This window comes from Pelodiscus sinensis, chromosome 17, assembly GCF_049634645.1.
Source record: "Pelodiscus sinensis isolate JC-2024 chromosome 17, ASM4963464v1, whole genome shotgun sequence".
Lineage (NCBI taxonomy): Eukaryota > Metazoa > Chordata > Testudines > Trionychidae > Pelodiscus > Pelodiscus sinensis.
Genome location: NC_134727.1, coordinates 26,156,704 through 26,183,157, shown reverse-complemented (window position 1 = coordinate 26,183,157; position 26,454 = coordinate 26,156,704). Strand labels below are relative to the sequence as shown.

The 26,454-nt window shown below is 41.3% G+C and overlaps 1 protein-coding gene across 4 annotated transcripts in view; it reads right to left on the bottom strand.

Moving 5' to 3' along the window:
* The window catches only part of FNIP1 (folliculin interacting protein 1), a 99,538-nt gene that overhangs the window by 25,683 nt on the left and 47,401 nt on the right, over positions 1-26,454 (bottom strand). For 3 of the 4 annotated variants that reach the window (XR_003087990.2, XM_006116070.4, XM_006116073.4), the window contains exons 3-11: positions 19,873-20,016; positions 9,531-9,631; positions 9,147-9,221; positions 7,938-8,029; positions 4,650-4,733; positions 3,563-3,634; positions 2,638-2,773; positions 1,893-2,094; positions 1,046-1,131 (exon numbers count right to left, since the gene is read on the bottom strand). Coding sequence is in view for 3 of the 4 variants with exons in the window: in XM_006116070.4 (XP_006116132.1) it covers positions 1,046-1,131; positions 1,893-2,094; positions 2,638-2,773; positions 3,563-3,634; positions 4,650-4,733; positions 7,938-8,029; positions 9,147-9,221; positions 9,531-9,631; positions 19,873-20,016 (992 nt within the window). In the remaining variant the exon portion in view is untranslated. The remainder of the gene's footprint in view (positions 1-1,045; positions 1,132-1,892; positions 2,095-2,637; positions 2,774-3,562; positions 3,635-4,649; positions 4,734-7,937; positions 8,030-9,146; positions 9,222-9,530; positions 9,632-19,872; positions 20,017-26,454) is intronic. The other variant, XM_006116071.4, reaches the window with a different exon arrangement.

The following is a 26,454-nucleotide window of genomic DNA, read 5'->3' as shown; positions in this document are numbered from 1 at the left end:
AAAAGTCTCACAGCATGGCGCATTACAGGCCTGTCCCTCCAGCCCAGACAGACAACTGACAGCATAAAGCAGCTGCTTGCAGAACTGAGGATCTGGCTCATTATGAGATGAGAGATGTTTGGAAAATACCACAACTGTGCTGTTTGCCCTTAAAGAGCACATAATCCAGGGATATTCAGTCACACCACTGTAATTCTATTAACTGCAACTAAACTGGAACACTTTTTTTCCCCTCAGATGAAAGGTCCCACAGAATCTTTTATTGCTAAGAAAAACACCCGGTGAGTTAAATGTCGGGGAAAAAAGGTTAACTACCTTTTTACAATATAATGTTGCTGTCTCCAGGGCTTGTTAAATGTAGTTCTAGTCTTTTAGGGGCATCCTGCCACTCCTACCTAATCATTAGAAACAGATTGGTTTCATTTTTCTTTTCCCATGCTACCTGAATTACTCAAGGAAAATGCCAGCAACATACTCATCTGTGTTATTGCTTAAAAGAACTAGGTTGTGACACTGCCCTCTCCACTGTACAAGTGTCAAGAGGAAAAGCTTAGATTTTTTTTGAAGGATGCTCCTGTTGGAAATTTTTGTAGAGCAATATCTATAGTTCCTCTCAGAGATCTGAGAGGGGAAAAGGTTTGTCTTATTCACAGATCAGGAAAAGATATACTAGAAAAGTGTTTCTCAACCCGTAGGTTACAACTGGCAGGGTGGACCATGAAAGGGAATCCGAGGAATGTGAGGCATCGAAAACTTTATTACAAAACGAAGCAAAGAAAATCTTGCTCACCTGCTTCCCACATCACCATGCCCTTTCACAGTCAAGTACTCTCTCATAGATTCTCAAAACACACACCCAGGTAAATCATATAGGTTTTGCAATGGTAGTTTTAATGCCATTACAGTTAAGGTAAGTGGGTCACAAATCATTTCTTAACTTGAATAAGAGATTGCCAATCTGAAAGGGTTGAGAAACACTGCACTACAAAGGATCTCAAGCACTTCCAAAGAAACAGCAATAAAAGATTTAAGACTAAACACTCACCTGAATTCATTTAGGGCATCTACAATTCTGTTATATGCCAAACTCCGTTGACTGGCATCAGCTGATCTACGGCTCATTTTCATAGCCTTGAAAAAAATCATTAAACAGATAACAAACACCATACATGGCAACAGAAGTAAAGAAAATGGAAAACAAAGTCATGTGTTTGGCTTTATCTTTTATGCTACCAGTCAGGCAAATAACATTTTTTTCAAACATGATAAACGATGGTACATTGCCAACTTTCATATATAAGGAGAGTTATATGAGGGATGTGTATTTGCAGTCTCTTTCTCTTCTGCACTTTTAGACATTCAAGCTAAAAAAGAGTTCAAAGTTTGCATACTTTAACTCTTTCATTGCAGCAGCACATTCATAGAGAAAACATTTCCTAGAAGAGGCGTTTGAGATGAAACAATCAATCCACCCCTCATATGTAAAACTATTCAGCAAAAAACTAAAATAGTAGAGTTGCTTAAAGCCCATAGGAATGCACTAATGGATCCTGACTCTGCAATGTAATCAGCCGGAGTGGATCCTGTATAGTTGAGAGAAGGAGACAAAGGAGGTTCTAAGTCACCTTTCAACCAGTGCAAGTCTAAGGACTGTTCTAACTTCCAACGATCCTTTCAGCATCCTGCAGCATGCGTTGTCCCCTCCCCAACACAGTCTCTCTACTGTTAGTAGGAAGCAGGGGCAAAGACCTGGCTCTTTGAGCACAAATCTGCTATTACTCCATTAGCGGAGAGGAATCTGTCCCACTGTATTACAGATACTTCAGTAAGATGCAAGAAAAAAAATCAACAAAAATACAGAAAGTGCAAGAATCTCAAGAGACTGTGCTTACCTGTTCTATTGCACTCTTCAGTTTGTTCATGTGACTTTCAAAAAGAGGGAAATGTGAGAAAAAGAACTCATGAAATTTATTATTTTCCTCCTCATCCTTTGAGAGTGAAAATATCACACCAATCGCTATCTTCTTTTTCCTAACAATTCCAGGGCTGGGGCCAGAGCTGTCATCTGACAAATTAAAGCTTTCCTCTACGGACCTTGAAGGGGGCGGAAAAAGTGAGGAATTATTGCTTTAAATGGCAGTTTGAGTTCTTATATGTTTAAATATCAGAACATTTAACTTAAGCAAACTCCTTTTGTTTGCATTTGCTGTTATATCATCTTCCCTGGTAACATCAGTGTTGTCACTCTATAAAAGCACGACACATGATTAAAAGATGGGCCTTAAATCTCAAAGACCAGATCTGAAGTTTGCGGAGTTCGGATCTGGTATTTCAATTCACACCCATCTTTGCCAATCATTTACTTTTTTACTAGGATCTCAGGGCTCCTCTTAAGAATTTAAACCCACATTTTTATCTGCAATTTGTAGTCAGGTTTTATTGTGTGGAAAAAAAAAACAGTAAACACTATAGAGAAATAAATCAGTAAAAGCACCAGAGATCCAATTTTGATTTCTCTTACAGCAGTATAAATATGCCATAGCATGTAATAGCGTTACTCTGGAGTACACCAGAGCAGAATCAGACTAGAGGAATTTGCAAGAATGAGAAGTAAAGCCAGCTATGTCATCAGCTCACCATCTAGGGAAGACCCCATTCTCCAAACTTGTGGTCTGACTGCGACGCCAGCGTCTTTGGTAACTGCTGGCACAACTTCTGGTAAGTGAAGAGCCCGGGGAGGGAAATGGAGTGATAAGCAGGCTGCTCAGAGATGCTGTAAGAATTGGGAAAAAAGGAAAAAACAAAAACAAAAACAAGTGAAACTCTTTCTACGTTGCTAAGAGAAAAGAAAAGAATATTTGGGAAATTAGGTTAGCAGTTACAGGGACCCCACTAAAGGCATCTGATTAATCAAACATCTGGCTCATCCCTCTGATCTATACACATTTCTTATTTTAAGATTTATAAACAGTGTAGGCACTGCGTATATGCAGATACCTCGCACTGTGCCTCCTGCCCCACAAGGCGGAAAGAGAACAATCTTCTTTAATGGATAAGAAACTTGGTAGTTTCAATCCCTTAACAGCTCTCCAAAGGTTGAGGGAAAAACAGACAGGAAGGATGGCATGTTAGATGCAAGTCCCATCAACCTGAGTTTATTGAGGGACACTACCCAGATTAGAAAATGGAGATTATTAATCCCCTCAATAATAATGGAATACAATATTTTTGAGTGTGTTATGAGTTAGATTTGAGTCTTTAACTTGCCTGGCTCATTGGGGGCGAGTTATATTCAACTGTACTGCTGAATGCAGAGTATTTCTGTGAGACAATTTTAAGTATATCAAGGATACCTGAACTATGTGGATAGATGCTCATCTCTAGCATTTGCATAAATATAAATAAATTAACACATACATTTTAAAACAGATCATTATAGTAGGGAAAGTCAGATTTCTGGGATTCTGGTTTTAGGGAGGTCACCAAGCAATAGAGAAGGTGGCTTAGATAACAGGATAGATGAATATCTAATGGCAATTATTCGCAGTGCGCTGGATTTTACCAGATCTTGCTATGCCGCTGTCTCTATCCTCATTCTGCTCTCTCCCCGGCATGTCCATAGGGTTGCTGTGAACTGAAAAATAAGGCACCAATCAACAAGAGAATATACATTTTCTGTCCCTGTTTGTAGTGTTCCACTTAATTAATAAAACCAAATCATGCTCATCATGTCAATGCATTAATTTAGATTTTTTTCAACACACTCTAACAAGCCCATCACCAAAGATGCTGCTAAGCTGAACAAGCCAAAATTTTTATTTGAAAAAGCTCTTACATATTTTGTTTCTGAAATCTGCCTCTTTATTTAAGAACAAAAAGTTTCAGGCCAACATTCATTCTCTCTCTCATAAACAAATTTATGGAGTAAAATCATAATGTACCAAAAGGGTATTAGCCAAGCCACTAAAGCACTAAGTAAAAGACAAAAAGAGAAACTTAGATCATAGATGTGTACAAATCAGCAATACTCAATAAAAGCTGTGTTTTCAAGTCTGGACCATGTAATAAACAATTCTTCCAGAATGTCTTATAATAGTAAACAGGAAGGAAAAGGGTTACTATTAAAACTTTATATAGTGAATTGCTTGTTCAACTAAGCTTTGAGCAGTATATTTATTCACAGCCAGTCCTTATGCGTATAGAAGATCAAAAAAAAGTGTCAATCATAATAATCTTAAATGTGATATATTTTACAGATCTGTGAAACAAAAGCTACTCAGCCATGGAAATGAGACCAAGCCACTGAAAACAAGAAAGGTTCATTTTATATGAACCAAAAGTGACTACATTTCTTGAAATTTGGATAAAACAAGTCCAGATTTAAATTAGTTTGTAAAGCAAATACTGCCTCCAAAATAAATATGCACCATGCAAATGGGCATCTATAAAAACAAAACTCATTAAGAGAACAGAACTTTTAAAACATCTTCTCACCAATGATAAAAAGTTAAAAAAAGCAGACTCACTTTACGTTTCCCCCTCCAATTTCACAACTGTATTTTAAAAACATATCTTATTTCCATGGCTATACTACAAACCCACACATCTTTGTTACATCAACTAGACTATCCACACAGCACACTGCAAACCTGCAAAGAAAGAGGCGCTCCGGATCAGGCGGAGCGGACCTTGTTCAGAGAACGCTCGCCTAGGACTGCAAAGCTGTGAAAGACCTACATGGCAAAATGTAAAATACATATGAAAGAATGAAGTTAGTAAAGCAGAGCAGAGTCTGTAGGAGAGGAAAAGATATAAGCCAGCACAAATGCAGACCAACAGATATAGGGGAATGCAGCTCTTATACTCAGCAGGAGTAACAATCCAAGCTGAAGTACCTACAGTTAAAATATTGTATTTCCAAGATTTTTTTAAAAACCTGGGATCCAATTTTACATTATCTCCAATAAAAGGGACTTTTAAAAAATAAATAAATAATTTATGCTGGAAGTTAGGAACACCTACTTGCTTAAAACTTTAACAAAGATATTAGATTTAGTCTGGTGTCAAACATTTATTTGTACATCTCCATTGAGGGAATGGCTAGAATACTCCCTCTTCGAAGAAGATGAAAGAAAGCATGAGTAAATTAAATTTAATAGCGTGGCAAGAAAAATTATAGGTTAGAATTAAATTGCAAATTAGGAGTAAATACATGACATTGGTCCTAAGAATGGTGGATAGAAAATAAACATTAACAACTTTAAAATCATAGAAAAATTAATTACTGATACATAAGTTGCATCAGGGAACTAGGTTATGCTTGTTTTACATATATCACAAAAAAATACAACACTGACATTTTTAATTAGTTAATTGCAAGCTGCACCAAAAAGCTGAATTTGGGAAACTATTGAGCACTCAAGGTTTTCTATGCAAATGTATTTAAAAATTCAGAAGACTGCACTTTAACTAAAGTGCCTCTTCATAGAATCATAGGGCTGGAAGAGACGTCAGGAGGTCATCAAGTCCACCCCCTGCCCAAAGCAGGACCAATTCCAACTAAATCAACCCAGCCAGGGCTTTGTCAAGACGAAACTTAAAAACCTCTAGGGATGGAGATTCCACCACTTCCCTAGATAACTCTAGGTAATCTTCCTTCTCTTTAAATAACTGAGTTCTTAATTAATAGGGTCCTACCCAATTCATGGTCCATTTCGGTCAATTTCATGGTCATAGGATGTTAAACGTCTAAAATTTCAGTTATTTAAATCTGAAATGTCACAGTGTTGTAACTGTAGGGGTCCTGACCCAAAAAGGAGTTGGTGAAGGGTCAGAAGGTTATTGTAGGGGGGTTGCAGTATTGCTATCTTTACTTCTACGCTGCTGCAGATGGCAGTGCTGCCTTCCAGATTGGCAGGTGGAAAGCGGCAGCTACTGATCAGAAGTCCAGCTCTGAAGGCAGAGCCAGCACCAGCAGCGCAGAAGGATGCCATGGCATGGTATTGGTATGGTATTGCCATCTTTATGTCAGTCAGCAGCTGTCACTCTCTGGCCGTCCAGTTCTGAAGACAGCAGCGCAGAAGTAAGGGTGGCATCACTACTATTGGTGGGGTTCTGCCTTCAGAGCTGGGTGCCCAGTCAACAGCTACCACTCTCCTGCCGGCACTGAAGGCAGCACAGAAGTAAAAGTGGCAATATCACGATCCCCCCCTAAAATAGCCTTGTGACTCCTTCTCCCCCTCCAGTAACTCCCTATTGGGTCAGGATTCTAATCTGAGACACTGATCTCCCCTGTGAAATCAGTATAATGCAGGGTAAAAGCACACAACGGGCCAGATTTCACAGGTGAAGACCAGATTGCATGATCCACAACACATCTTTCATGGCAATGAATTTGGTAGGACCCTAATAAGGAAGAAGATGGCAGGGACTAATTAAAAACCAGAGCAGGTATGTATGAAAAGAGTAGTGTGTAAACAGTCTCCAACCAAAACACACAGAAACATTTTTATATCATGAGTTGGCAGGAGCCTGTGGGTTAGAACCTTTTTTTTTAATTTAAATTTAGTTATTACAAATGCTCCAGTTACAGATTAACTTTTTGGCCTTATCTTATGCATTGTTCTCTCTGCCATGAAGTGAGAACTGTAAACAAATACTCATGAAAGGATTGAAAGTTTGTACAGTCTCATTGCAGTTTCAGTATTTCTGTTCTTTTTCTCTGTGACTTTCCACCAATCAAAGTTCTGGCCCGTCCTACCACAGCACAGCAGGAGAATTCTCTTCTTTTTGTGGCTGCAGAAGACCACCAGCATTATGGTGCTTTGTAGCACTTATATCATTGGATCATACAGTGACAATTCCCAAGTTTTAATTTTCCCTGTGGATTTCTTTTTTTTTTCTGAGGGGTGGAGGGAAGTGGGGGTTGGCACATCAGCAGTTTTGCCAGACAAATGCCAATGTCATACAAATTGCAGAGGAAAGTGCCTGATAAAGAACATATTTACTATGGTTCCTAAGTCAGTTGGGCACTTTTAAAAATCTCACACAATGCCAAAAGGAAACACTGAATAATGAGAGGTTGTATAACATTGACTTTCCATATTTTGTAAACTTGGATGCATGTAAAGAACCATAATCTCAAACTCCTTTACAAGGTTTCTCTTGTAAATGAATTAATGGCAAGAAAAGTAGCGCAAGTCTATTATCATTATTATACCTCAATTAGCTTGGAAGTGATGGTGTAAATTTTAAACAAATGTGTGCCGCAACAAGGAGGAAAAACCATGTGTGAACCTTCTCTGCCTTTTTAAAGCTGGTTCACGTTTGCAGTTTCAGCCCATGTTTAACTTGAAGCACAAATGTAGCCTCACTTAGACTTATGAGTACATGGGTGGATCCTTGTTCCCAAGAACTGATGCCATTATTGAAGCCAAAACCCCATTTGGGGGCACAACATTCAATTCACCTCAGGGGTCTGGATACTAGAGCAGAAGAGTATGCATGTCTACAGATAATCTTGGATGTTGATCATTTAAAATTTTCAAATTAACTTTTTCCAGACAACTGTATTCTAACTACAAAAGAACTTTGGCTTGAACATTAAATTAACTAACAAGAATTGGAGAATTGAGCTAGACAGAATCAACCCTCTCTGATCAAGAAAAGTGGTGTTTCCTCATATAGGCAGTATTTAAACCACTAATGAAGATGGAAAAAAAAGCTCCACGTCCCAATACCAAAACCTAGGATAAACGATACATCTTTTCTCAAATCTATGCCAAGGTTTCTTTTTATAAAATCCCTTGCTACTGTTTCAGTGTGTTTTATGAGCTGGATAATAAATGTTCATATATGGAATTGTTCGCAACAGTCTAAAAATCTAGTGATTATTCAATTAACAAAGATACCAAGAAAGAAAAGCAGCTTTAAATTACCTATGTTTCCAAGAAGTCCATTCATAATTGTACTATGGTCTGTCTTTAATGTATTACTATCCTGATTAATGAACTCAAGACTGTCCTGCAACCTAGAAAAGCAAAAACCCAACAACAAAAAATCAGTAATTCACATTTTGGTACAGTGCTGTCTGATTTCATTGATAACCTGAATGGAACACATTAGCAACTAGTGCAGGCTTTCACAACAGTTGTGGAAAACCCCCACTAACCTAACAGTGCTCACAAAGCCAGGATAGTTGTACAGTTAGCACTAGAGATGTAAAGGATTAACCAGTAACCCAGTAATGAGCCTTACCAGCTGCCAACCTGCCTGGAGCAGTTCTCCACCCCCCACCCCATGGCACGGGATGGTAGGCCCAATGCGCTGCACTGTGATGGGTTCAGCCTGTCCTGTCCGGAACAGACTGTGGTAAGGTGGGCCCAAACGAGCTGAAGCAGCCCCCCCGCCCACAGCACAACGTGAGCAGGGGGCTGCTCCTGGGTTAGCATTCAACGGGTTAACATGGTAAAGGGTAATTAACATCTCTTGTTAGCACATGCAAACTCAGCAGCAAGTAGCTCAAAGACAAAGCCGCTGTGTAACATCTCAGGGTATGTCTAGACTACATGCCTCTGTCGCCAGAGGCATGTAGATTAGGCTACCAGACATGGTAAAATGAAGCGGCGATTTAAATAATCGCCGCTTCATTTAAATTTACACGGCTGCCGCGCTGAGCCGACAAACAGCTGATCAGCTGTTTGTCGGCTCAGCGTGGCAGCCGTGTAAATTTAAATGAAGCGGCGATTATTTAAATCGCCGCTTCATTTTACCATGTCTGGTAGCCTAATCTACATGCCTCTGGCGACAGAGGCATGTAGTCTAGACGTACCCTCAGTCCCAAGAGATACTGAGTGCCCTCAACTGTCACTGATTTCTGCAGGACTCAAAACGAAAAACCCTTGCAGGATCAGTTTTGCCGAAGTGCCAGCAACTACTCTGAATGACAGTCCATCCCTTTCCTTACGGCCAGGTGAGGTGGAGATGATCATAAGCAAATAACAGGGAGGCAAGCTACAGGAAACAATACAAAGTTCCTTGTGATATGGATAAAAGATTCTAAGGCTCCTGACATGATCAGAATTCTCTTCCAAGCAGTAGTTAGGTTCAGCTACTCAGACTGAGAATACCATTTCTAATGTACTCACGTGTTTAGACTTCCATAGATGCTACTTCCAGTTCGAGCTGTAAAAACCTTGCTAAGCATGAGCTGAGGAGGGGAGCTGTGAGACAAAAAAAGGAAAAGGTCAGTACAGCACAACTGTCCCAAGACTTCCTTCTTGTCCTCTATTCACATCCCTCCAGATTTTAAAGGCTTACATTTATAACATGACAATTAGCCTAGCATTATTGTATGTCTAAATCAGTATCAGGACAAATACTATTTGTACCTGAATTGAGAAACTGCCTCTGTTCAGCACTGGGAACATTCAGAAGAACAACACTTTTACTCCAATACAGAATCTTGTGAAGAAGACGTTAGTTTAAAAACTCCCCCCAAAACACAAAAACCCCAACAGAATGAGTCTCACCGGATCTGATGAATTTTCAATGTAGAACCCTTGTAGCTCATGGCCACAGAGCCAAACATCATCTCCCCAAGCATATTGGCATCTGAAGAGCATCGAGAACCCTATAGGACAGATCACTTTGTTATGCACGTGAACCTTTAAAAGTACATTTTTGATTAAGGAAACACAGAAACAAGGACAAATATTTAAAAATGCTTTGTTCTGGTATCGGGTACATTTGAAACACAACATGGTGCAGGCCCCTTAAAAGCACAGTATAGTTGGCTGAGATACTTTCTATTCCAGGGAACAATCTTAAGGTGGGCTTGAGGACTAAGTCAGTCAGTACAATTAACAGAACAAACCTATCTCTATGGGAGGGACTGCTGGCAGTTGTTACTGGAAGACAAAAGTGAGCAGATTGCTGAAAACCAGTTCACAATTGGTTGAAATGTAATCACAAACTAGTCCCACCCCTTGTTCTCCCTCTTCCACTGCAAACAAAAACTTTACTTAAAAAACAATGAATACTCTAGCAGCACCTTAAAGACTAACAAAACATGTAGATGGTATCATGAGCTTTTGTGGGCACAGCCAACTTCTTCAAGTGAAGTTTTTCCAGTTACAGACTAACATGGCTACCCCTCTGAAGCTTTACATCTAAGGCCATTTAAGCCTTCAACCCTCCATCCTTACCTTGCCAATGATGCCAGCCTTTAACACCCATCTCTCAAACACCTTAGTGCTTTTGCCCAGGCCACCCTTTATGCATAGGTGTATAAACCCAGACACTACATTGTCCTTCTTCAAAGCTCTCCTTAAATCTTGCTCTGCCATTTAACAGACATTTGACAAAGGCTAGACAGTGGCTGTGCTGTGTCTGCTACTTATTACACTAACAAGACCACTTTTTTTCAGAGTGGTAGCCATGTTAGTCTGTTTCAGCAAAAACGTGGAGTCCTGTGGCACCTTAAAGACTAACAACTTTATGTGGGCATAGGCTTTCATGGGCTTCATCAGATGCAATTACGTCACCATTACCTTGTGTTCCTCCCACATGTGTTGTATTCACCTGTTATCTCTTGTCTTATATTCAGGTTGTAAGCTCTCAGTTTTACCACGGATTACTGTCACTCACCAGTTGTGGTACTTTTACCATGCACTGAGTAAGATTACCAGTTTTCATAATGCCTAATACTATCTTTTCAGCCCCATGGTTCTTGGTTTTTCACCCATATGTCGTTATAGAGTTTTATGAACCACTCAGTCAGAATTTTCCCTTCTGCCTTCAGTACACCTCCTTGAATTGTGTGAAAATCAGGCATTTCCCTTATCTAGATATGGCCTTTGAGAGCTGCTTCAATTTCATGGGCTTTTAAAGGTCTTTCTTCTATTTCTAACTTAGCACTGGCATTTCTCTCATCTTTTGCATGACTGTTGGCTCTGGACAGTTTAATGTGGAAAGGAAATGTTCTTTCCAGGCTTGTTCTTCTTTCAGTATTTGTCCATGACAGTCATTGATGGACATGATCTAGTCTTCATGAGAGGTTCTTCACTATTCTATAGAGCTGCTTGATACTTCCTTTCTCGTGTTGCTGCTTCTGCCTCTGGAGACTTCTTCTGAACCCAGACAGTTCTATCTCACCTGAATGTTTTTCTTTATTTCTTTGTCTCTTGCATCCATTTCTAAGATTTCTGCCTGTGTCTTGCACTGGTCCTTTTTTGCCTTCAGAGCTTTCTGTTTGTCAGTCACGGTCTGTGTTCCAGATGTAATAATCCATGCATTTTACTTTTGTCCTCTTTGGGGGCCCACTACTTCCTCTTCTGTCTCAACTACTGTTTCTGTAAAATACTGGAACAGTTGCAAAATGCAATCTGGAATCTAACCCAGAATTTCTCAACTGCTATAACATTCTCTTTGTGCATCTTTGTGATCTTTTTGAGTTTAAGTTGGAGTGTGGACCCTCAGAGATAACGCTCTGAGCCAACATCTGCTTCTCAGCTGACTTAGACACCCCTCAAAAAAGATGCTCACTTCTTAGATATACACGTGACCTATCTAGTCGACAGCTGCATTATCTGGTGATCTCCATGTGAACTTGTGAATCTTGTGCTAGCAGAAACTGCCTCCTATCTATACAGTGTTTGAACTAGAGAGATTCAAAAGCCATTTATCACCGTAAGTTTGGATGCCTTCCGCTGTTGTGCCCAGGACATCTTCCCAGTCTATAGAGCTGTTGCCAATGTGTGTATTTAAGTCATCTATCAAACTGATGTCTTGATTATGCATGCCATCCAATAGTGCTGCACCTGCTTTTAGAATCTATTCTTTTCACTGTTGCCTGATACATTTGTTGGTCATATAATTGTGCTTTATTTACACGACAGAGCTTACAGCTCTAGTGCTGCTAGTGCAAATGCTCTAAAATGATGGGAGAGAGCTCTCCCTTTGACTTAACTAATCCCCCTTCAACGAGTGGCAATGAAGCTCTCCTGCCAACAAAGCACTGTTTACACCTGCACTTAGGTCAATGTAACTTCTTTTGCTCAGGGAGGTGACTTATTCACACCCCTAAACAACGCAAGTTATACTGATGTAAATTCTAGTGTAGATTCTTGTACACATTACGTCTCTTGTTTGCAGCGTAGCTTTTGTTATTCTGTAATTTGCTGGCTCCCAAGACAACAGGATATTTCACTTTGATGTTATCCACATAATTCCTAAATCTCTTTCATGCGCTCTTACTCCTAAGTGTAAGATGGTAGCAGAATTAAACACCATCTTGCCACTCCATGCCCACCTCATTTCACTGCACCATGTTTGTTCAGATGGATTGCTTTCATTTATTGGATGACTTTTGACAGCTTTCCCATAATACACATAGTGCGTGCATTCAACGTGCCTACTCTTGTTCCAGATTAAAATGTTAGGATCCACTGTCTCCAGATCTCAGCTTCCTTTTGGGCTTCCCCGTGATCTGACATACTTGTGTTTTGATCTCTATGTGCATGCTACCATCCTCAAGTTATGGCTTAACAGAACTGCTTCTCTTGCTGTAAGGTTAACTCTTCCACTGTTGGCAATAGTGCTGGACCCATCCTCAGAAAAAAAAAAGTAGTGTTCGGCAGCTGGATTTGCAACCCACTCTGGTAAAGCCTTACTACAACACAAATTGGTCAGTTAATTATTATTAATCCTATTTAGTATGTTGTACCAAAGGGACAACCAAGAATGGAACCCTATTGTGCTAGGCACTGTACATACACAGAGCAGTAGACTTCCCTTTATCATCTTCCTTGTTCTGAAGAGCTTGTACGCTAATAATAAACAACAATAATTACAGTGCCTAGCACAACAAGTTCTTGATTGGGACTATTTGGCTCTACTGCAATAGATATTATTTGTATTGTTTACAACAATATGAGCACTTATAAATAATTATTATATTTTCTAAATTAGTAAGTTTGTGAAGGATTCTTGAAGAAAAAATAGGGCTAAATGTTCAAGAAATAGTTTGACTGGCTCTAATTTGTTTTATTTTGTGACTTCTGCATTAAAATACCACCGTTCAGAATTTCACACATATTTAACATCTGGATAAGCAGTCAATGGCCTTCACTAACATTAATCTATACAAGTTCTCAGCCAGCAGAGTTGTCCATCTGGGTTAGGCTTAACCCAATTATACTGTTCTGAGTGAGTGAGTGAGTGAGTGAGTGAGTGAGTGAGTGAGAGTGTGTGCGTGTGTTTCTTTTACAAAAATTATTTCCTCTAATTATTTTTAGTAAATACAAAGTTAATATCACATACAAATCTCAAACACTTAACTAATATCTGACAGGCCTACACCATAGTCATACCAGATATAATGCCTATCGAAGCCTGGGGAAAAAAATCAAGACTCAATTACAGAATATAATAAAGAAACAATGGACTATCACACCACTAACAACCCAGTTTATACATACAGTAGACTTCCAATAATCCAGAACCTTTGGGACCTAGATGGTGCCGGATTATCGGATATGCCGGACTATCAGGAGGTACTATAAACTGGTTATATATATATATACTGTATACAGTATATACTGTATATAAAGTGCTTTTAACCCTTTTTATTGTACATACTGCATACAGTATACTGTAAAGTTTTAGTTTTTTTAACCCTTTTTGCTCAGTTCAGCTGCTGCCGCTGCTGCCTTGTGACTCATTTTTTGCCGAAGCTCACTCACTAGGCTCTTGCCATTTTGATGCCAGACTATTGGGAGTGCTGTACAATTGGATGCCGGACTATTGGAGTTTTACTGTACTTACTGTAAAACACGTGGTTTGGAAAATCATTTTAAGCAGAAGATGAAGACTGAACAGACAAAACAGTTCTTGCAATGTAGTAGGAGTAGAAATGTTTATTTATCTTCTTTGGGTCTTAGAGTAATCAAAGCATGTTCATTCTTGTTTCTCAAATAATCCAAATATCAAAGTGAAGGCTCCCTAAATTTGTTTGATTTCTTCCGTAGGGCCTGATCCATGGCTCACTGAAGATCATGTGAGGTCCTTCCATTGACTTCAAGGGCCTTTAGATTAGATTCACAATGTACAGTAGAACCTCAGAGTCATTGGTGCCAATTTCTCTTCTAGCTAGGGGGTGCTCGACCTCTCCTCACCCATTGTCCCCAACCCTCACCGCTTCCTGCACCTGCTCCACTCCTTCCCTCAAATCCCCACCCTGTCTCTTCCCACACCTGGTTCACCCTTTCCCTAAGGCTCCATGCTGCTTCTTCCCACCCTTGCTCCATACCACCAACATTCCATCCCTTTCCTTCAAGTCCCTCCCCATCCCTACCCCACCTCTTCCCATGAATGCACCACGTCCCCTTTCTTCCTTCTCCCTTCCAGAGTGTCCCCAGTGCTGTGAAACAGGTATTTGCAGTGGGCAGGAGGTACTGGGAGGGAAGGACAGGAATCAGTGTGGGTCACTGGAGGGGAAGAGGTGCCATGAGGTGGAGGAGCTTGGCTGCCGGTGAGTGCTGAGCACCCATTAATTTTTCTCTGTAGGTGCTTCAAGGCTGAAGCAATCACAGAATCAGCGCCTGTACTCAGAGTTACGAACACGTCAGAGTTACAGACAACCTCCATTCCCAAGCTGTTTGTTATTCTGAGGTTCTACTACATATGTGACATTTGGGAGTTGGAGGAACTGCTTTTTTCTAAGCTCTAGCAACTGTGCGTTCAGAGGGCGAATGTGGTTTCCCTAATATGGCGCGTACTGAGGAAATAAGATTTTTAAAATTAAGTAGCAATTCTAACAGGGGACCTGAAAGGGTTTTTCTATACGTTAAAATATATTTGTAAATATTCCAAAAAACGAAGTATATTAAAAGTCCAATTAATTCTGAGTATCTTAAAATAGTAATTATTTCTGGAATACATTCTTTTTCATCCACTGATACAAATAAAAGTCTGTTTTCTTAAATGAGAGCCTTAGAAACCAAACTTAACTTTTATTTGATCAAAAGAGTGAGAAGAGCTATGTTTACTAGCTATCGCTTTATGGAGATCATGGATTTGGGGTGGACTGGACCAGTGGCTTTTTGACAAGTTAAGGGTTGACTCAATCACCTGTGCATAATATTTTGCATTTGACACACTTCTGTCTATAGCTGTTGTGCTGATCACCTCCTTCAGTACAAGGAAAGCACACATACTGCTACAAGTAATCATGCATTTCCTGTTACTTGACTGGTGAGAGTTTACCCTAAGAGATACTGATTAAGCACAAAGGAGGAATGTCATTATATAGCATCATATGCTAGATAAAAGTCCTGCACACAACAAGCAAAGATCTTCAGACTAAAATTAAAAAGTTACCAAGGCTTATCAACCGGAGATGCCCTTGCAGCTGACAAAAAGCTCATGCCACTCCTTCCCCCCATCTATGTGCTGTCTTTCTAAACATATTCATGAGTGAGCAAGGTCACTTTTTGTAGTCATGTGCTTTTTCTGGTGGCAGTTCCTCCACCCTACCCCAATGACTTTCCAGAATCCCAGCACCGGCTCCATCCTTGCTGTTCCTGACCCTAACTAAATTAAATGCCATAAGGACTCCCAAAGGTCAGGTACTTCCAAGCGGCTGCACTTGGGCACTGGGCAAAACAACAACAAGCCACATCCTCGGAATTTGTCAACTCCAGATGGTGGAACAAAGAACTTGGAACAACATTTGCCTAAAATTAGATCCTACGTGCGCTGATAGTTGCAAGGTGCTAAGCACACAACAGTGCCTGTTGAAATCTATAGGGCTGGGTTTGTGCACTCTCTGGGAAAAGCTGGACTGATTATTTAGGTGACTACAATGTCACAGAGTGAGCCAGGGCAAAATCAGAAAGGGTATGTCTACACTACCCCACTAGTTCGAACTAGCGGGGTAATGTATGCATACCGAACTTGCTAATGAAGCCCGGGATTTGAATTTCCCGGGCTTCATTAGCATAAAGCCGGCGCCGCCATTTTTAAAAGCCGGCTAGTGCGAACCCCGTGCCGCGCGGCTACACGTGGCACGGGCTGGATAGTTCGAACTACGTAGCCATTCCGAACTATCTGTACTCCTCTGCTAATTAGAGGTGGAAGGCTGTAAGACTATTAGGAGCAGCTGGCAGGGAGCTGGCCCAGGAAGACTGAGGCCAGCTGACTCCACTTCAGGCTTGCCAAAGGCCTGCTGGAGGCCTTTAAAAGCCTCCCACTTAGAAGATGGTAGTGGAGAGCCCGAGCCCCCAGCCCCAGCCCCAGCCCCACCTCCACCTCCACCTCTACCAACAGTTATAGAGCTAGAGACAGCAGGGGAGGGAGTTCCAGAAGGAGTGGCTGGGCTTCCTACCCCAGAAACCAGCTGCAAGCCCAGCCCCTGGCAAAGAGGAAAAGCTGCCAGCCCAAACTCTGGCCAGGGAAAGAGGGGCCCTTGCCACGAAGGTCACTGGATTCTTCTACTTGCTCTATCCACCAAAATAAAAATACGGAGATATTCTGAAACTCGAAGAAAACTCATTGAAAATATAACACTTTTCACTACTTAGCTCTTTGAATCTTCAAAGCAGTTTACAAGAAGGATCCATTACTAAGGTCATCATATTTTAACCGAATACCCATCTAACTTCTGCAACTCACTACCACTCCAGGAGCCCAAAAAAGATGGGGGCATGAATAAAAATAGCAACAGCCACTATAAAAATGAAGATATAATTACAGAGACTATTAATCTTCATGTGTCAGGGCAAAAACTGATTACAACCAGGCTCATGGATGAATTCCCATCTTCATCTCTCCTGGTCTCATATTGCATAATTGGCAAGGTGCACTGTAGGTTGTCTTAGAAAGATTAGATTGTAATCAGTAAATATCGCCACAAGCTTAAAAAAATGAGCGTGGCTCTAGCAAAGTACTTTTTACCTGGAACACTGAATAACTATTATTGCAAATTATTAGGTGGAAAATATGATGATTTTTCATCTACGAATACAAGTTGCAGGAGTTATGTTTTAAATAAGTACAAAACATTTGAGGGTTGTTTGGTTTTAATTTTGTGACAGTGTGACAATTTAAGTTAATAAAACTGGAGGGGAAATACTTAGACATAAATTATTGAGCCTATCTGGGAAACGTCATGAGAAATGAAAATCCGCTCATTTCACACCTAATTATAGCATTTCATCTTTCTACTGAAAGACCGAAAAGAAGCTCCACTGAAGCCAAAGGTACTGATGAGATGCATCGCTGTCCTGCTTTTGGTTTGGCCTTCATATGTGTCTAATGAGGATTACTCTGTCATGCATTACTACAGATGCCCACATTTATTGTGGAAACTCTGCTGCTGTCCAACCACCTGGGCCTTCAAGCTCTAGAAAACAGGTTACCAAAGGCTAAAGTGAAGTGCCATCAGCCAAGAAAAGGGGTTTAAAAATTAAAAAACTCACATGAGTAATAACTGAAGAGTGTATGGCAAAAGGGCTCCCTGCAAGGGAAGGATGACTTGGAAACAAACCAAATCTGTCGGTCAAATTTATGAGCTCACAAAAACAGATCATAAAAAGTGTTTATGATTATACATTAGCATATTAGAATCAGTAACGTTGCATGATTCAGAAGTCACATTTATAGCTTCTATATTTATAGCATTTTACATTTCTACTTGCACATATAACTAGAATAAGAACAAAAATACTAGGGCAAGAACTTGCAAACACTACCAGGTACAAGTGCATCGTACTCTGGGAAGTCATCTGCAAGTAACCATTAGCTGTTTCAGATCTTATTTAGGTACATCTTAATGTATTCTAGTGACATTTGAGAGGGCTTTAGAGGGGACATAATTAAAATACCACACAGCAACCTGGGACAAAGCACTGTATTTCATCCTCCTTAGAACGAAAAACAAGTTAAATCACCCACATCATGGTCACATATATTTGAATAAAAGTATTAAAAAATGTTATATTAGCATTAAGTTATTGTGGCTTCCACTTTGCAATTGCAAAGGTTGCAATATAAACACCTTTATTCTCCAGATAATGCTAATCGGTGTCTGTACATAGCCTGCCCAATTGACAAGAGAATAAGTAGCTGTAGGTCTAGACGTTGGGGAGCATAATGTTATTTTGGTTACACAGGATGTTGTGGAAGTACATCAAAAGAAATGGAATAGCTTTTCCTTTCAAAACCAGACAAAATGTCCTTCCGAGGAAAGGTAAAAGGGCAAACAGGACTTCAGTCACCTTATTGAAACTATTGAGAGGAGCGGTATGTGTAAGATAAGACAAAGGGAACACATTTCTGGTCAAATATAGCAACAGCTAATGTGATGTTGGATAAATAAGCGCAGAAAGTTTGTTCATTTATATCTCTGGTAGGTTAAGACATCAGTAGTACTGTACCTCAAAATAGGTTGTGTAAGGGGCTGTGTCCCTCAAACATGCAATTAATTCATTACAAAGAGTGTAAAGGCTCAGTTCTATTTTAGAATGGCTTAATATAAAATGCTTGTGATCCGTGGAAGCTGAGATGACAGAAATATATCCAAGTCAGATGACTCTGGCTACTCTTGTATCAAAAACCTTGACTCTTTTGTAAAGTTTAACTCAAGTTATACATAGTCTTAATCTACAGGCCGCTATATTTTGACACACATTACTTTTTAAAAAAAGTTTCCCCGACATAGAACATTTGACTTTAAATCACAGAATCATAGAATACTAGGGCTGGAAGAGACCTCAGGAGGTTGAGTCCAACTGCCTGCTCAAAGCAGGACCAACCCCAACAAATATATTTTTAATTCAGAATATTTAAATGTACCATGAAGCTTAGGGTCCATCACTAGAGAAGGGCCCATACTATCTATCAATGCAAGTTCAAATAGACTTAACAGATGCTTTCACCAAAAATCCCGAACATGGCCGGAAAAAAACTTGGTTGAGCAAAAAAAAAAAAAAAAAAAAAAAAAAGGGAGACCAAACTTGTTGACCAAAAAAACCCAACCAACCAACCAAACAAAAAAACTGGGAGCACCTTTAAGAATGTCTCCACCAGCCTTCCGTCCATTTTACATGTCCGGTATTTTCTGTTTTTTTTAACCAGACGGGGGCCAGAAATAATGGACTGTCTGGGCAAAAACTGGACACCTGGTAGCCCTATGTTCAAATACTCTAAGGGACAAAATGTGTTAACCTACCATTATGGCTTTAGTCCAAAGTTTCATTCCATGGAAGGGGCTTAATGTCTAGCCTCATTCAATCAAATATGACACAAAACAGCAGAACTCTCACACTCTTGAGAGAACAGTTTACCATGTTTTAGTGCCCTTGAACCCCAAATCCTGGTTTCAATTTGGGATGTAAAATCACATTTAATTAGTTAAATGGGTGAATGTTAAGTTGAGCCAGTTAACTGATTAAACAGGGGTAGGGGCTTCTCCAACCCAATTGCTTGCAGCCCGGCATGGTCTACTGGGTTCCTAGCCCGTGCAGGGTCAGAAGCAGCAGTCCTGTGCAGGGTCAGCAGAGCTGCTGCTGCTTCTGAGGTCATTTCTGTCTGGGGATGCCACTTCCGGCCCTGTGCAGGGGTCTGGTGAGGGGGGTGCCCCCACACACTGGTTAACCATTACCCGGTAAGCATCACTCCCTTAAGGTGCTTACCAGATAACTGGCTAACCAGTTAACTGTTAACATACCTAGTCTCAATTCACAATTGAACCTTAACCTAAACCTTAAAGAAAAACTCCTGCCCTTGGCTGTCTCTCATTGTAAGTCTTTTAAAACCTTTGATACATCTGCTGCAAAATTTGGTAAGATTGAAGTCACATTAAAGAATTCTCACCTGATATTTTGGGCACTGTTCTTTCGTGTCAGACGAGGAGGAGGATGAATTGATGGAGCTGTCCAATGAAGAGGAGCTGTCTCCTCCAGGCTTCAGGTGGCAACATTTCCCAAAGACTCTCACCTGAGCATCGCTACAGAGTTTCTGAAACACAGACCACAAGCTTGTCACAGACCAGCTCACATCATCAGCAACATTGCTGAATGGCACCGGAACGATCTGGCCTTGTATTCCCAGAGCGAGGATTTACTTCTTCTACAGACTGGCTATGGTGAAGGAGGCTGGCCTACTTTACTTACATAACCATCCCTGTTCATTGCCTTAAGAAATTGCAGGCAGCCAAACTGCTTTGAAGTTTTACAAAGAATGAATTATGGGGAGTCAGAGAATGGGTGGCATGAAAAGGGGTGAATACAAGACAAGGAACAACAGATTTCACCTGCTTTCTCCCTGCCTTACATACCTACTAAGTATTCATATAGTCCCGTGATCGGCACTGCACTTTGTACAGGCAAATTCAGGTTTTTAACCCTACTGACAAGGAAGAAAAGCCTGGAAATGCAACCCAAGTGTAACTGTTGCAAAGTCTGCAAAGGGCCAGAAACAATGGTTCTAAGAGGTGCAAATTGTCCTAGACATCTCAATGGGACTTGAATGCCCAACCCCTGCTTTGGGCATCCCTCCGATTCCACCCCAGCAAGATGCTCGGTGCATGCGTCAGCTGGCAAAAGGAGAAAAGTGCAAGGGGACTCCGCCCATTCCTCCAAGCTGATAATGTCAGCTGCCAGGATGAGTACTAGATCTCTGCCACTTCCACTGGTCCAGTGCAGGGAAAAGATGGACCCCTGCTGCTTCAGCAGCGGTGGTGGTGGAGAGGCAGAGGGAGAAAGGAGCATCATGTTTCTGCCCCTCCCTCCCTGGGCAAGGTAGAGGCCAGTGCAAATGGGGTGTGCAGCCCCATGTGTCATAGTGCATGTAGGCTACCAGATTGCTATAATCTGTCCCCAAGTTAAACAGGGCACACACACTCACTGACATTTTTCCATCATGTTACCCGCACTAGTGTTTGCACTAGTGCTGTCACTTGTGAAGCTGCTCCTGTGGGAAAGAGGTTAAGGAAAAACATACTGACAAACTCGTGAGTTTGGGGCAGGTCTAGGACTGGAAAAGCATTCTCCTGACCCTGAGGCCTGTGCTTTACACAAGCTCCCTCTCTGAGTAACCACCTCGCATTATGACACACTAATCCTCATGAGGAGCACGCTGAACTCATGCAACGTGTAGATTTGCTAATGTCTCATATTTCTTGCACCGTGCATACAATGGCTGGAACATGTGAACAATAATCATATGACTTTAGTAGGAACTCGTGAACCAGAATTGCATTTTATCTCTGACACAAACAACAATGTCCCAAGCTAGGCAAGGCATCATGTGATAAAAAACCACATTGAATCCACAGGGTTACAGCAGCTTTTGCAGGCAAACCACATTTCAGCTTTATATTTTCCATCAGATGTTGCAAGTTCCTATAAGAAGATTTGGCAATAGCTAGGCTTACTTCAGGTTATAAGTATATTAAATGCATTTTATGTAAAAGAAAAAATTTCTGTGCATTAAATGAGAGGCTAAAAAGTGAGCATTTTGCAAACCCTAATCATTTCTCTTGATTAGTAGGAATGTGAAAGGTTAACCGGTTAGCTGATTACCAGTTCCAGTTAACCATTAACCAATGGCGGTTGGAGCACCTCCCCAACTGCCGCGGGCAGAGGACTGTTCCAGCCCTGCGGGGAGGGGGGATGGGGGGGGGGGGGAAAGGAAGGGTGGGACTCGCTGTGGACAGGGGCTGTTCCAGTCATCCTGCCTCCAGCCCAGCGGCAGGTTGTGGGTCTGCTCCAGCTGGCTGGAGTGGTCCATCCACTCACCCCCCTTTAACCTGTTAACTGATTAAACAGTATGTTTAACTGGTTAGCCAATTAAACAGGATTTTACATGCCTACCCCACATACAGGGGCCTTACTCCCCCTGTCTATGCCTTCCTTTAATTGGTTAACCAATTAAACATAATATTTAACTAGTTAACCAATAAAATGGGATTTTACATTCCTATTTACTAGCATATTAACATTTTCAGAGTCGTAGCTTTTCCCAATCCACTGATGAACAAGACATCTCGAAATTACAGTTTAATAATTTAAATACTAGAGGAGAACAGACATTTGATCTTTGCAGTGGAACGCAAAATGAACTAAGGACCCTCCGAAGTGAAAGAGGTCAAATGTTCAAGATCTTTGAGATACTATCTGTCAGCAGCTTACATGTAGCAAATCATCTGTAAAACGCAGAACAGTGACAAATTTTGGGACAGGCAATTTTAGAATCCAGCATGTGCTGGACTATGAGATCAAGTATCTATAATGCTCCTCCTCTCTGTAGTTACTGGATTTGAATGTCAATGAAATATTAGATGCTACAAACTGCCAGATATTATGCAACAAGGGAATGGGCCAACTTGTGTTCCAATATAATATTTCAAGTATTTTCACGTCATATTTCCCCAAATAAAGAGATAACTATAGCATTAAATAAGCTGCACCAACCAAAGTTTCAAACCTAGCCTCTTTCTTCCCAAATATATATAGTGCAGCAAATGGAATCTCTAGATAAAATGCTACAGTACTGGCAATTCTCTGCCATGCACATAGCTGCCAGAAAGGAAAGCTGTGGAAAGGGGTCTTTGCATCCTCAGGCCAGAGTTCTTATGCATACGTTACTGTTGCTGACAGTCTCGGCTGCAGATGGGAACGCACTGAAGACATGCTATGAAGCAGCTCTCCAGTAGACTTGCTTCTGAACTTCTATCAGATACATCTGCAGCAGGCTGTTTCCTCAGTCATCTTCCCCAACCTGCACTAGCAATGTTTGGTCCTTCTAAACCTCTTGATGGCATTTTCATGGGTTTCTCACTGGGAGCACAAACTCTTTATTGTACGGGCAAGGCACAAGCAGCACTTCTGCTTCTTCCCCGAACACCACGAGTTACACAGGACAAGACTCAAATGAAAATAAATGAATCTTTAAGGTTATGGGAAGCCAGAATCAATGGGATGAATATTTTGCAAACGCACATGGCTAGATGAGAGTAAATGTACCATAGGTGTAGAGGAAAGATGTCTTCCCCTGCATGTATAGGGACTGATCTCTGAGCTACTGATCCCCAATTGGATAAAATGTCACACCAATTCCCAAAGGAGAGTTCCAATAGAAGTTAGGTATTTGGGGGGAGGACCCCAGGGAGAAGGCTCTGGAATGCTGTATGATTCCAAAAGTCAGACTCTCAGAAGATGCAGGAAGTGTTTTCTAAGGCAGGCAATGGAAGTACCAAAACTAGAGAGTAGGGTAGAAAAATCCCATTTCAAGGGAACCTAGGATATAGCGCTGATGCCAAGCAGTTTGACAGGATGGGTGTGCATACGAGTGAGAACATTCATCAGGCATTTTTTATCCTTTTGTACCTGTCTACCATAGGAGGTCTCACCTTCCATTGTGATGGGAATGAGGAAAGAACTCAAACCACCCAAAAAGAACTCTAGGCCTGAAAACTATCCATCCAATCTCTAGGCTACTCTAATCCTCAGAAAGAAAGGGACCACCACGCTGATGGACAATGAATCTAGTGAAATTAACTCTCAGAGTTTATGGACATCAGCCTGAATCGCAACTGCTCATATAAAAATAATTTTTGCATCTGCCTGGAATACTAGATTGTTGCACATTTTTTCAATTGTCAATAAATGCAGAGCTTTGTTGTTGTTGTTTTAAACAAAGAGACTGTAGCATTCCTGAAAGTTGTCAGCTTTATTCTCAGCATTCACAGGTCAAGTGGGAGCAGTGATCAGGGGGAAAAAATCCCCTTGCTGCCCCATCAATATACCTTCAGTTTTGACTGACAGCAGTCTGAGAGTGGAGAGGGCAGGATTCATTCTCTGGGCTGTTTGAGCAGACAGAAATTGAAGATGCCAACTGTAACAGTAGTCTCTTGCTCCCTGAAAACTTGTCCACGAGGAAACAGTTTGAGACCATCGTCTCAGTTTCACAGGTCACCTCCAGCCAAACGGCTCAATATTCTATTACTAATCCCTTGAGCAATGTAGTGCCCAGCACTTGCCCTGTGTTTCAGCATAATCAAATGAGTGGGTAATCCTGGTGTGGTTAACATTATGGGCTGCTTTTATATGTTTTATCCAGTGCTGGAGTCAGAGATTCCAAATGAGACCACGTGCGCACTGCACTAGCATTTGGTTAAGAGTTACTGCATCAGAAACAGCGGCCTATGCAGCACGGTAGAAATGAAACTCAGCTGCTGCTCCCCAAGCCCTCTTCCTCTTGCCAGCTCTGTGAGTAACTCTGTGGCAGATAACGCAACTCCATGAGGTATCTTTGGGGATCACTGAATTTAAATGTATGAATGGTTTAGGGATGAATGTGATTAGCTCCTCCAGGTACTAAAAACAGTGGCGGGGTGACTAACACACATCACTGAAACTATAAACAACCCCAGAGAGGTTCCACCCCAGGGGCGGTGTGCATGTATGTGTTCCAACTGGGTTTCCCAGAGACCAAAGACAATGAGAAAAAGTGGGCTATATAAAGGCTGAGTATAAACAAGCACAGGGTCTTCCCTTAGATTCATCAGACATGATCATTAGTGCTAGGGAACCCTAACCCTAAAAGGAGGGGCTGGATGGGCATTGATCTACCAGGGCCCCATAACATTAATGAGCGATTTCTGGTACATATATTAGTAGGCATGTAGGGACCTATCTTGTGTGCATATTTTTCTTCTGTGATGCTTTTATCCTAACAATATATATACGTTGCTTAGAAAGAACTGTGTGATTACAAGCAATGCCTGGCAAAACACTGATCATGGAAAGAAAGCAAAATGCAGGCACTGGCCTTTAGGTGGACTAACTTGCTGGGAATATCTCAGTGTATGGCACCAGTCAGAAGGGGGTGGCTTGGATCCCTACCGAAAGCCCAGGGATGGCTGGGAGTCTGGTATCTGACTGGGCATTCCTTAAGCGGATTGCAGAATGGGTGTGCTGGTGAGAGAGAGGGGGGAATACAGATGTGCCCTGAAACTGTGATAAACTCCACTGTTCTCCATAATCCAAACCCCTAATGCTAGTTTCACATTAGGCTCTCGTTTACTCCTCCCCACTGCCTAGCCACCTGTTATTACCTCTTGCTCCTCTATAGCATCTTTAAGATCCACCCTTTCATTTCCATCACAGTTGCCAAATTCTTTGGTTCCTTTTCACCTGGCCTACTGCAGCCTTCTTTACTTAGGCCTCTCCTTGATGCTCACCTGCTGCTAAATCTCTCTTTCCATGCCCAGTGTCTGTCACCTCCCTCTTCAAGTTTTGTCTCTGGTTCCCCTCTACCTTCTGTGTTGAGCTCATAACTCTGACCCACAGTCAGGGTTCTTCTTAGTTCGGGCTCCTGTTGCTACCTTTTCCTTCAGTCCTTCCAACTCTTCCGCCTTGTTTCCTTTGTCATCATTCTTTAGCCTTCTGACTCCACGTATCTTTGCAAATTTCCCCTTGCACTTATGTAATTCTCCCACTTCTCATGTACCTGTCAGCAACCATCTCCAATCAAATCCCTTTTTGAAAATGCCCTTCCCCCCACTAACATTTGGGCCACGAACAAAAGGACAACATGATGCAAAAATGTAACTAATAAAACATATAGGCAAAGCACATGCACTCTGCTCTCTGGGCCAAGCACTGATGAAGGATTCTCCTCTAGTGTGTACTCTGACCTCCGACCTCACCACTACTTTATGGCATCCTTTATGTTGTGTCCTTGTCACATTTGATTGTAAGTACTTAGGGCAGACACCTTTGTTGCTGCTTGTTTTTACATATCATACACATTTACAGTGATATATAATTAATTAACAACAACAAAGCAGAGTACAGAACTGTGTGGTGCTGGCAAATGGCCAATGCAATGCAGTGTCAAGGTTGGGAAGTCAAGCACTCAATTCAAACATCAAAAAATTCAGAGGAAAGACTGAGGGTTCAGCTCTGGTTCTGCTTTCTTATGCTTATACAGGTGGAACCTCTCTAGTTCAGCACACTCAGGACCTGACCAGTGCCGAACCAAAAAATTTGCTGAACCATGGGAAGTCAATATTGTCTAGCAGCATTAATAACACTTCCACTGCTTGCTGGGGTCTTACAAGACATTTAGGGGTAAATTAGAGCTAAATAACACCACAGAACACTGAGCACCAGGACTGGGTACTGTAAGCAATCTTTATGGGAATGCGGGAAACTTGGCCACACCCATGAAAAGTGGACATCTGGCTAAATAAAATCATGCCGGACCCCAGATGTTGCCAGACCAGAGAGTGCTGGACTACAGAGGTTCAACCTGTACCTTAAAATAGGGGTGAAAATCTGTCTTTCCATTGCATATTCGCATCCAAATTCAATCCAGGTTTGATATCAGGTTTTCAAGGATTTCTAAGGAGCATTCTTCCTGCTTCCGCAAAACGGATTTTCACTGGGA